Source organism: Megalobrama amblycephala, linkage group LG18 (assembly GCF_018812025.1).
Source record: "Megalobrama amblycephala isolate DHTTF-2021 linkage group LG18, ASM1881202v1, whole genome shotgun sequence".
NCBI lineage: Eukaryota > Metazoa > Chordata > Actinopteri > Cypriniformes > Xenocyprididae > Megalobrama > Megalobrama amblycephala.
The window spans coordinates 5,669,559-5,682,488 of record NC_063061.1 but is presented as its reverse complement, the minus strand read 5'-3'; the positions used below and the strand labels follow the sequence as shown (position 1 = coordinate 5,682,488).

At 37.5% G+C, this 12,930-nt stretch overlaps 1 protein-coding gene across 1 annotated transcript in view; it reads left to right on the top strand.

Annotated features, from left to right (window-relative positions):
- LOC125252418 (transmembrane protein 164) overlaps positions 1–11,550 on the top strand; it is a 31,769-nt gene extending 20,219 nt beyond the window's left edge. The window contains exons 3-6 of the mRNA XM_048165697.1: positions 1,872–1,938; positions 5,611–5,689; positions 7,846–7,946; positions 10,058–11,550. Coding sequence (XP_048021654.1) covers positions 1,872–1,938; positions 5,611–5,689; positions 7,846–7,946; positions 10,058–10,264 — 454 coding nt within the window. The 3' untranslated portion in view covers positions 10,265–11,550. The remainder of the gene's footprint in view (positions 1–1,871; positions 1,939–5,610; positions 5,690–7,845; positions 7,947–10,057) is intronic.
- The last annotated feature ends 1,380 nt before the right edge of the window (positions 11,551–12,930 follow it).

Genomic DNA, 12,930 nt, shown 5'->3' with positions numbered 1-12,930 from the left:
GCACGTTACGGCTCCGGCGAGGTTTTGGTCCGTCCTCTACACGGTGTCAACTCACACCAGAAGCATTTCAGAAGCGAAACGGCTGGATTTGCGAGACCACTAGATTTGCCTGTAAAATTGTTATATTTTGTCCAGTTTAATTGTGTTTATTGCTATGCCATATTTTATTTTGCTGTAGCCTACAGATGAAGTTAATACACTTAAAAGTCCAGTTATGGACGACAAGGACAAACAATTTACACGTTTTTCATTTTCGAATCTCGTCGTCAATTTCTGGCCTCCTAGCGATGTGAAATATAAGCAGGAGTCTTCACAGGGTGATTATTTTGACTTTATTTTGTATTTGAGCTGTGCGGCTTGGATTCGGCATCCGTCAAAAATAGGCTTGGCGCCTATCGTTAGCAAAGCGGCGTGGCGAGCCGCTTCTGGGCCGCTTCTGAAACGTGCCGTGGCGTGGCTGGTGTAAACACAAGCATTGTCTAGAGTGGCCGCGGATCAACTCCAGTAGCCGCGTCGCAGCCATAATGCTCCACAGACACGTGCAGTGTAAATAAGAAGTGACTTTTGTAGCAAACTCAAAAGCAAAGACCAGGAGATTTGGGTGTTGTTTCAGCAGGATTCTTTATTGATTCTTTATTGTGAGGTTTCACCTGCAGTCATCAAGTCTAACTAAAGGAAGCATACATTGTATTTTATAGGTATTCAGTTGGAAGTCTTTAAAAGTGTTGCTCTTATATAGACCCTCAGAAGTGACCACTTAACCACAGCATTTGTATTCCCACAGTCCCCCCTTTGAGAGTTGTAATTACATATAACTTATTCTGTGTCACAGAGTTTGTTAAAGGATCTGATATCGTCAATATGCGATAATATAATTGCTCAGCTGTAGTCCTCAAAGATCACTAAACCTCTCCCTCTTGCCATAATAACGTATTCAACCTTCGCTGGCAAAGCAGGTGAAACCTGTTAACCTTCTCTGGCAAAGCAGAGGCTCTATCTATCGATTCGATTCCAATTAACAAGACCAGTTTGTTTTGATTCTCGATTCAATTCTCGATTTTCGATTCTGTGAATTCATCTATTCAATTTTCACTGGCCCCACCACAGAAATTATAACAAATGGAATAGTTATTGTTTTTCTTGTTTTTGACCCATGTATCATTGTATTGTAATAAATAAGGTTATGACATCCAAAATATTAGATATCAGTGAAATGTAACAATATCAATTCATATTTCAATACCACAGCTAATACTACTTTCAAACTAATAAAATTTTCAAAGATTATTAAAGACAAGTAAACAGTCAAAAAAATAATAATAATAAAAACTACGAGCAATAACAAATAAATAAATACAACAGAACAAAGATACCAATGAAATAATCAGTACTTTTAAGGTTTTTCATGTAGGTCTAACAGTAGTATTTAAGCTACAGAAATTAAATAAAGTAATTAAATGTAAAATAACACTGCATATAATCTTTACTATACATATTAAATAAAGCTTAATCATTAATAAAGTAACAAAAAAGTTATTTAGCAAAGAGCAGTAAGTGATTTCTTTGTCTTTTGTAGTTTGATTAGCATTAAAAACACAGACAGCTGCAGGAATATTAGGCTGCTGTCACTTTAAGAGCTGCACGGATCCAATATAATGATACACATGTGTTGTCTTTCTCTGCTGTTTATGTTTACTGTAAATGACTGTTTACTAGGATACTCACAAGTGTGGGCATTGTGAGATGAACTTGAGTTAATTTGTCAGTTTAAGTGAAAGGAAGCATGAAAGACAATTCATTTTATGTAGCTGTTTTAGATATAGTGTAGCGCTTTCTACTGTCATTTTTAAACAATCTTTTCTGTTTTGAAGACTTCAGGTACACATGTTGAATGGAGCCCTTCTAGCTCTTCTCTTCCCAGTAGTCAACACTAGACTGGTGAGTATATTCATGATAATAATGCAAACCAAGTACTTAAAGTTACCAAGTAACTTAAAATTACACTGTAGTAGTGGTTTCAAAATACTGCATTTTTATTGTCAAGTATTCCTCATTGTAGACCGTAGCGTGATGACATTGTTTAGTGACGTAACGTATGTGTCTTTAAAATGTAATTTGCCATATTGGCTTTTGCTTTTTGGCATTTAGTTTTAATGCACATGCACAAGTTAATTTAGTTTACCTACTGTAGGCATGCTTAATGTTGTCATGTTCGATAACACGGATGGACACGGTTGCTACAGAGACAGTCATTGATCATAATTTGTTTATATTCTACATGAAATTCTAAATTTTTTCCCCAGTTATTTATATCCCACGTCACATTTGTTTTGTGGCTAGTATTCTTTTCAGGATTATAACGTTTTTAATGATGGAGGGGAGATCCATCCTGAAGAGCAGTAAATAAATGTTTTGGATGTTTATTGTGTTTTAGGCGTTGGGAGGACACTACTTTTTCTAACATTTTAGACATAAGCAGGAGATTTGAGACTGGTCTGTAATGAATCTGTACTCCTGGGTCAAACTTGATAAGGGTGTGATTATTGCCAGCTTGAATGTTTTTGGGACATGCCCTAAAGGAAGAGAAGAGTTAATAATGTTCAGAAGCAGTTCTGAGATTACAGGTGAAACTTCTTTCAGTAGCTTTGTTTAGTGGATTTAGGATCCAGCATACATGCAATAAGTTTTGTTCGCTCTTCCTGTCCTATAGCATCAAATCGCTGAATTTGTTTGTTCCCTGGAGGTGCTATGAGACAAAATCTGCTAAAATGAGATGCTAAGACTCTTTGTAATTCTCCATTTTATTGTTGAAGAAATCCATTAAGGTATTACTCTGTGCTGTGAGGAAGTGTCTTGTTCTCTTTATGCTTTGTTTCTTGTCAATCTGGACACTGTATTAAATTCCTAAGATGGTTTTTGTTATTTTCTGTGAGCATGCTGAAATATGCAGCTTTTCAGGGCATTTCTGTAGCTGGAAACATGCCCCTTGAATGTCTCCAAATTTGTGATCTTCCACCTGCATTCTTACAGGGATAGTTCACCCAAAAATTAATATTTTGTCATCATTTACTCGCCCTCAAGTTGTTCCACACCTGTATAAATGTCTTTGTTCTGTTGAACACAAAAGAAGATATTTTAAAGTCCCCCTGTAGTCAATCATTTTATCCCTCAAAACTCATCTTTGATCACCAAAATGACATATTTAAATGTTTTTTCCTGTGAAAAAAAATTTCTTCATGCCTTAAAATAGCTTGAATGTAACTCTACACCCTTGCCTCATTTAATATATGCGGATCAATGAATACACAAATTAGCACCGCCTCCACTCGCTCACGCCAGCTCAGAGATCCACTCGGTCAACTTGCTGAGGTAAATGCTGCACAGTGGTATCACTCTATACAACGTCAGACACATTACGGTAATTAATATGATTAGTCTTTTGCTTGACTATGTAATCAAACGGCTAATAATGAGTTTAATGTTACACAAACCATGTTCCTGTTCTTCATCTCAGAGTCAGACAGCTGCCTTCTGAAAATCGGTATATTTACAAACGCTTTAACAACTCTGAACGTCAGTGGAGAAAGGCATATAGTCATCATAACATCGTAATATACATCATACACCCACCATATTGCTAAATCTACTCGATTTTATGTCAACAGAAAAATATACCGGGATAACCTGGCTTCTCTCGAGACTCCCCTGCTAGATCGCCGTTAATGATATGCTAAAGCCCACTGGCGAGTTGCCGTGATTGGTTACAAGGTAGTTTGTGACGTCAGAAATACCAGCGATTTTAAACTGCGGATTTGAGACTATCTTTTTTTGCACTGCATTTTTAAAGGTGCCCTAGAACCAGTTTTTACAAGATGTAATGTAAGTCTAAGGTGTCCCCTGAATGTGTCTGTGAAGTTTCAGCTCAAAATACCCCATAGATTTTTTTTAATAAATTCTTTTAACTGCCTATTTTGGGGCATCATTAACTATGCACCGATTCAGGCTGCGGCCCCTTTAATTCTCGTGCTCTCACCCCCGAGCTCTAGACTATAATACAGTGCATTTACAAAGTTCACACAGCTAATATAACCCTCAAATGGATCTTTACAAGATGTTCGTCATGCATGCTGCATGCATGCGTCGGATCATGTGAGTATAGTATTTATTTGGATGTTTACATTTGATTCTGAATGAGTTTGATAGTGCTCTGTGGCTAAAGCTAACATTACACACTGTTGGAGAGATTTATAAAGAATGAAGTTGTGTTTATGAATTATACAGACTGCAAGTGCTTAAAAATGAAAATAATGACGGCTCTCTTGTCTGAAGAGTACTTGTCTTGAATACAGTAAGAAACGATGGTAACTTTAACCACATTTAACAGTACATTAGCAACATGCTAACGAAACATTTAGAAAGACAATTTACAAATATCACTAAAAATATCATGGATCATGTCAGTTATTATCGCTCCATCTGCCATTTTTCGCTATTGTTCTTGCTTGCTTACCTAGTCTGATGATTCGGCTGTGCACAGATCCAGACGTTAATACTGGCTGCCCTTGTCTAATGCATTGAACATGGGCTGGCATATGCAAATATTGGGGGCGTACATATTAATGATCCCGACTGTTACATAACAGTCGTTATGTTGAGATTCGCCTGTTCTTCGGAGGTCTTTTAAACAAATGAGATTTACATAAGAAGGAGGAAACAATGGAGTTTGAGACTCACTGTATGTCATTTCCATGTACTGAACTCTTGTTATTCAACTATGCCGAGGTAAATTCAATATTTGATTCTAGGGCACCTTTAAAGAGTAAATACTCAGCAACAGTGTTGACATATGAATTTGCACATGGTTTGTCTTAAAGCATATTAAAAACACCACACAGACATATAAACAACATTAAAAACTTGATTTTAAGAAAGGTTGGTAAGACAAAAAATACTATAAAAGTCAATGGCTACAGTTACCAACATTCTTTAAAATATCTTCTTTTGTGTCCAACAGAAGAATTGAACTCATACAGGTTTGGAACAACATTAGGGTGATTAATGATGACAAAACTAACCCTTTGACTTTCTTCAAACAGAGGGGTGCAACACTATCTAGACTTTATTCATAGTCATATGCTAACATGAAGTTCTTCAGAGGATTTGGGCACTGTTCGGTAATAAGTAAGCACACTTCCATCACTGTAATATTTCACAGCAGTCAGAGATGGAATCTTGTGTATTTACTGCCTTGTGTTGGCGTTGATAGGTATTTTGGTTGACTACCTACTGTAGGTTAAATCGGTGCTTTATGTTTGGCAATGGGGGCTGATCACATGTTTGGAGCTATTGTGGGCTAAGGTCACCAAATGGTAGCAGGAAGTGTGACTGTTATTGTTGTCCTAGAGCCGCCAGGTGGCGATGGCACCATAGTGCTTGATCCTGTCATCACTGCTTGCATCAATACTAAATTTTTAATGGTTTCGCTGTTTGTTCAGATGCTTATTGCATAATACAGTAGTGATAGCGAAACATGCTGACACCAATTAAGACTAGAATGCAAGGCTCTCTGTATGTTTTGTTGTCTAATCATACTTTTTTTCCCCATCATAGCTTCCATTTGAAAAGGAGATCTATTATATTCAACACTCCATGCTGTATCTTGTGCCATTCTACCTCTTCAGAAAAGGAGGTGAGTTTCTGAAGTTTGGGCAAACAGTAGTTCTGGGGCTTTTACCGCACATGATTATATATTCCGTTGTCCGCTTGTGCACCACAATGTCATTTTAGCTTCCCTGTTGGTATGTTTCAGTTGAAAAACGAGTTATGTAAATATACTATTGAAATCAGTAGCACGTTATTTATAGAGCTCTACCAACTGCAGATCTCAGCCAGTTCTCAAGAAACAGCTGAATCTCTTTCGTGAGCACACACACCAAAAAAACTATTCTATTTCTATCTCTTTCAATATTCCTTTCATGCTCTCACTATTTCTTAGTCCCTCCCTTATTTTACTATCCTGAATGATGGCTGAAACTGTATTACTAGCATTTCTCATGTTGTATTGCCTCTTTAAGATCGATTGCTTTGGATAAAAGCATCTGCTAAATGAATAAATGTAACTGATATGTCAATTTTGAAAGGACACTTACGTTGACGTCAGAATGGCACTTCATGTGCCCAGAGTAAAGGATACACGAGTGAAGCAATGACGTTCAGAGAGAAATAAGTAAACCTATAGTGTCACCTAATGTTCAGAGAGCACAACTACAGCTCCACATCGGCCTAAAAGAACAGAATAAGAACAACAAAGATCAGCGTGTCTAGATTTTAGTTATTTATTTCTGGTTGGGTAATTATGAGGATGATCCGAGATCTTTCTGTGACCAAAGCAAAAATAATGTTTGCATTTACTGCTTATTTGTAACATATTTAGAGATGAGTTTAGGATGATTCATCATTTAATATATTATCAAGGGAAGTAAATGGAGACATTTGCTAATTAAGTTATAGCATTTTTTTTCATGAAAACCATGAAAAAGTGTAAACTGTCATTTGATTTTTGTTAAATATTTTCAGTGTTGCTGTTGTTTTTTGAAAAAGGTATCATTGATTAAAATCTCCTGGCTTCACAGACAGGACTTAAGCTAGTCCTAGACTAAAATGCATGTTTGAGCTGTTTTAACTGAAAGCAACTTGCACTGAGAAGTTTTAAAATATGTTAATGTCATTGTTTTGTGTCAAGATGCACACCAGTAATGTTTTTATCTAGGGTATGTTTATAAAAGCTACTTAAATACCTTAATTGAACTAATGCCTAATCCTGGCTTAGTCTGAGCCCTGTCTGTGAAACTGCCTAAATGTTTAGTTGAATAATGAATCTGAATTATATACAGGCCTATATTAGTTGATAGGATATCATAATAGTAGTAGTAGACTATTCTGATTCAGTGATTCTCCTATATTGGCCTGTAGGTTATGATGTATAATATATATGTTTGAGATGCACTCGTAATTTATGGAAATAATATGTAATAATTCCATGAATTTTAATAAATAATAAATTAAATGATGAAAACTTGCACTGGGGACCTTCTGGCCCAATTCTGTTGGGGAATTAAAGGGATAGTTCACCCAGAAATGAAAATTACCCCATGATTTACTCACCCTCAAGCCATCCTAGGTGTATATGACTATCTTCTTTTAGACAAACACAATAGGAGTTATATTAAAATGCATCCTGGCTCTTCCAAGCTTTATAATGGGAGTGAATGGGGGCTGAGATTTTGAAGCCCAGAAAAGTGCATCCATCCATCATAAAAGCAATCCATACAACTCCAGGGGGTTAATAAAGGCCTTCCGAAGTGAAGCGATCGGATTTTGTAAGAAACCCCCCCCCCCCCCCCCCCTCCATTCACTACCATTATAAAGCTTGGAAGAGCCAGGATATTTTTTAATATATCTCCAATTGTGTTTGTCTGAGAGAAGATAGTCATATACATCTAGGATATCTTGAGAGTGTGTAAATCAAGGGATTATTTTGATTTTTGGGTGAACTATCCCTTGAACCTCACTTTAACTTTTCACTTTTCACAAACAGTATTTATTCTTATATATTTATATCTTACCCTGTAATCCTTTTTTTTTTTTTTTTTTTTGAAGGACAAGTTGAAATTCTGTGTGGTAACAGATGTTGTCCGCACAGCTTAACTTGTACTGAACCCAGAATATTCCTTCAGGTCATGAAAACAAGTGATCCAGCAACCAAATAAACATACTACTCTGACTTGGAGAGATCTGGACTTTACATGCATCTTTAACCACTGTGTCATGTATCTTGTTTGCCAGGTGTGTATAAGCCAGAGCCGCTTGGTGACATGTGGTGGGCGCTGCTGTCCACGGGAATCCTCTTCCTCTACCACTTTTTATTCCTCCAGGGCCTCGGCATGGTACGACAATCAAACGCTATAAACGTTGTATAGAAGCTTATGACTGTTAAATATGGAATACTAGCTTAACTACTTACTGAATACACCATAGATACACTGCATGCTTCCCACTGTTCTTAAGTGAAACAGCTGACATTATTCCACAACATTGTCACATGACCTCATCACATTATGTGTTTAATTCAGTAAGTGGTTATTTTGCATTTTTAATCCAATATTGTGTCAACTTCTGGCAGTCTAATCAAATAACGAGTCAAGAAATACATATCAATTCATCACACTTCAAGTGCAATATCAAGTCAGATGCATTGCATTAGGGGATACAATATTCTCTGCAGTATGCTCTGTTGTATACTGTTCATTTTAATAAATGTAGATCATCTTGGTATTTTATGTATGACAGTTTGCATACTGTGCATAATACTGTATATGTGACAACAATAGTAACTAGTACAGTATGTTAGTATAGGATAGGTCTGAATATAGCCTTCACTACTGAAGTATCATGCACAGCACAGCTAGGAAGCTCTTATCAAGAAATGACTTCCAGTATGTAAGCTGAAAATGTCCTTAAATATAACAGCGATGTCATAATAAATTTCAAGGCCCAGAAAGGTAGTAAAGACTTTGTTAAAATAGTCCACAACACCTGACTAGTGGTTCAACCTTAATGTTATGAAGCAACGAGAATGTAAACAGAAGAGAAGAAATTGTTGAATAAAGTCATTATTTTTTTGTTTTTGCACATAAAAAGTATTCTTGTCGCTTCATAACATTAAGGTTGAATCACTGTAGTTTAAAGTTTAATAGTTTAGAGTTCAACAGAGAAATTTATGCACAATTCACATTACAAACCAATTCCAGATAAACCAAGGCATTGTACTGAACACCACAGGATTGTGTAATGGTGAACTTTCACCTGTGCATTCATGTATACCTTAATAGGTATGTTTGCATACCTTGTTGTGTCACAAACAGCACTCATTGGTTCTGTTAGTGGAAATGGAGATGATCTCCATTTTGTTCCATCTTCTGTAAAGATATGTCCTTCCTTTGTGGCAAAACTATGTCAATATTTCACAATATTTGATACCCTGATAGAGGCTAGATCGTAAGATGATATTTTACGCTACTATTTGAAGCTTCGTTAACACTTTAGTATAGGGAACACAAACTTTTAACTATGACTTCTCCCTCAATAAATTCATAATTTACTGCTTATTAATAGTAAGGTAGTTAAGTTTAGGTATTGGGTAGGATGAAGAATGTAGAATAAGGTCATGCAGAATAAGGCATTAATATGTGCTTTATAAGTACTAATAAACAGCCAGCATTCTAGTAATATGTATTCAAATAAGCAACTAGTTTAAACACCTTAAAATGAAGTGTTACCCAAGCTTCTGCTTTTCAAACATGGGAGTGTGATAAAGGCCTATAGCACCCATTGAGGCAGTGTTGAAAGTACAGTTCATGTTTGCACTGCATTATGAATTGCATCCTAGTACATTTTGTAAAGTAAAGCATGAAATTGGGCAAATTCTGCTAGAATAATCTGCGTTCATGTACTTCCATATGTTTTGAATATGTATGTTCTGTGCCTTAAGCCGCTTTTCCACCGAAATTACCCGGAACAATTTGTCCCAGGAACTTTTTTCCAATTAAATTTTTCCCCCCAGACCTGTTGCCATCATGGTCTAAAGTGCTGTAAAGATTGAGACTTTCCAGTTCCAGCTGGATTTCGTCCTCCGAATATACGCTTAATAAAGCCTGAACCTCATCGTTGGTCCATCTCCATTGTTGATTCGAATAACAACTCTTGCTGCACACACCGCAACAGACTTTTAAAAATGCTGCGTGAACTCAACCAATCAGCATGTTTAGTGCACAAGTCCCACCCCCGAAAGTTCCTGAACTTTGAAAAAGTACTACCCCGCGAGAAGGTACTTTCTGAGGGGGAAATTTTTACCCGGAACTTCATTTAGACCCTGGTTCCTGTGGTCGAAACACACCCCAAAGTCCCTAGTTCTTGGGGAAAGTTCCTGCGGTGGAAATGTGGCTTTAGTTATCGTTCATATTATATTAACTCAATCTTGCATTTTGCCTCCCACCAGTTGACAGAAGTGAATTTGAACAACATGCTGTGTCCCGCTGTCTCTGACCCCTTTTATGGACCATGGTACCGAGTATGGGCAACGGGCCACCAGACCGCCTTGACTTTACTCCACGGCAAGGCTCTGACCATCCTCTCGCAGCACACTGCTCCCACGTGCCGCTATTTACTGGATATAGCACGTCTACGCAACAAGAAGGTGGACTAGTGTTTTTATCAGCAGTCGTACATGGACAAAACCTCATGCCCCTTGAACTGAAACTTGTCCAGCATCCTAGATAAAAGCCTAACTTTTAGTACATACCTTTATTTTCCTATTTGTTGTTGTTTGGTCCAAACCTGGTTTCTCAAAGCTGGATTGAAAGATTGTTTTTACACCGGTCCTGTTTTTGCAGGACTCAAGCAACATTAACCTTGCCTTTTTCTTTTTAGTTCGAACGTTTAGCAAAATGAAGATTCAGTGAACTCGCAACAGACGTAACCTTTCTTCTCATGTTGCCTTCTTTAGTTACGCTCATCGAACAGTGAAATGGGGCCAACCCAGTTCCCTTTACTCTGCTGAATAGCTATTGTGCGGTTATAAACACTGCAGTTCCTCGCGCCTTGTGTCCCGGCAATGCAGTTTTAAAAGATTGTCTCAAAATTACACTTTGTTATTGTTGACCTGTTACAGAAAGCATAAATGTGGTGGTACTGTATGTCTAGGAGATTTTCCAGGGCATTTCCAATCCCCTTGCAGTATCTTTCTTTGATACGGTCATGTAAATAGTCAGAACTCTACATTCTAAGCTGAAGCCATTAGCTGAAGGTGTCCATTTGATTCCATTAGCCACTCCACTGGTGATGTTATTCAAGGGAAATGACAGCATTGTATCATAGCGAATTGACTGTTGTTTGTAGATAGACAGAATGACCATTTTAACTGATAGTTCTTTAGATGTTTCTCACTGGGCCAGTTAAAAAGATTAAACTTGTTTTTTTTTTTGTTTAGCTAAACAGTTATCTATAAAAAATTTCAGTTCAGTGGAAAATTTTACAAACAACTAAATCGATTAAACTTGGGCATGGCTGTTTCAGACTTGCATTAAAGTGTTTACCTTATTCTGTACATCAATGACTGTGTTTACCTTATCCATGAAAACAATGTACAAAAAAACGGTTTTGAAACAAGCCCAATATGTAGCCAAATGAAATTGAAGATGAGCATTTGGAGGTTCTATTGGTCCCAGAAAAACTGCTCAGCACTTGAAGCATATTCCATCATTTCCACATCAAAGATCCAAGCATAAAATCTAAGTTTGGGAAGCAGTTTGTGGTTGTTGAGATAATTGTAAGGAATACTGGTTGCAGTCTAATGATTTATGGGATCACTCTCATTTCAATGTATGTAATTTGACTGAAAGGGAAACTTTAGTTCTGATCTCAATTTTGTACATATGTTTTTATGAAATATGGTCTATATTAAAGGTCTTCTCCAATGTGTAGCATCCATGAGGATTGTCTTGGTTTCTCATCTGTGCATCAAAAGTTCTTCTGTGAAGCATAAATAATAATGCATTTTATTTATAATGTGCTTTTCTTAAACCCAAAGTGCTACAGTAAAAAACAAAGACAATACAACAACAAATTAAAACAGCCTTAAATAAATGCGTCTTGATCAACTTTTTAAAGTGCCCCAACGTTGGTGTGTTTCTGATGGTAAGAGGAAGCACATTCCATTGTTTCTTTCCCACATGGTCTCGAGTTTACCTGAAGCCTGATGAAGTAAGAGTTAGTAACAAGATCACAAAGATATGCTGGTGCAGTTCCATGTAGCGCCTTATATGTTAAAATTAGAATTTTAAAGCCAATTCTAGCATTAATAGGAAGCCAGTGCAACTGTAAAAGCACTGTGTAATGTTCCCAGTATAATGTATAAGCCTTTCTGTGTCAGCAAAAGTGAGAAAGTCTTGAGTCGAGCACTGAAAAGCAGTTTTAGAGATGTGTTTTATGTGTGCCTCAAATGTTAACTGTGGATCAAAAAAAGATTTTGCACCCATGAAGTAGGAATTACCATGCTGGAATCAACAACCAAACTGATCTGCTAGGCCTTACGAGTAGCCGCCACTGTACCATCATCTACATCAGTTCAGTTTTAGAGCCGCTCAGCTTCAGGACGTTATTTTGCATCCAAATAATGATCTCTTCTAGACAACTACACAAAGTTATTTATGAGCAATGTACATCAGGGCTAGTGGTGATGTAAATCTGAGTATCATCTGCGTAACAGTGATTTCCAAGACCGTATTTCCTGATACACTGCCCAAGTGGAAAAATGTACACAGATCAGGCATAACATTATGAGCACCTTCCTAATATTGTGTTGGTCCCCTTTTTGATGCCAAAACAGCCCTGACCCATCGAGGCATGGACTCCTCTAGACCCCTGAAGGTGTGCTGTGGTATCTGACACCAAGATGTTAGCAGCAGATCCTTTAAGTCCTGTAAGTTGTGAGGTGGAGCCTCCATGGATCGGACTTGTTTGTTCAGCACATCCAACAGATGCTCAATTGGATTGAGATCTGGGGAATTTGGAGGCCAAGTCAACACCTCAAACTCGTTCCTGAACCATTTTTGCTTTGTGTCAGGAGCATTATCCTGCTGAAAGAGGCCACAGCCTCCAGGGAATTCCGTTTCCATGAAAAGATGAACATGGTCTCAACAATGCTTAGGTAGGTGGTTCGTATCAAAGTAACATCCACATGGATGGCAGGACCCAAAGTTTTCCAGCAGAACACTGATCAGAGCATCACACTGCCTCTGCCGGCTCTTCTTCCCATAGTGCAGGGGTAGGCAAATTCAGTCCTAGAGAGCCGCTGTCCTGCAGAGTTTAGCT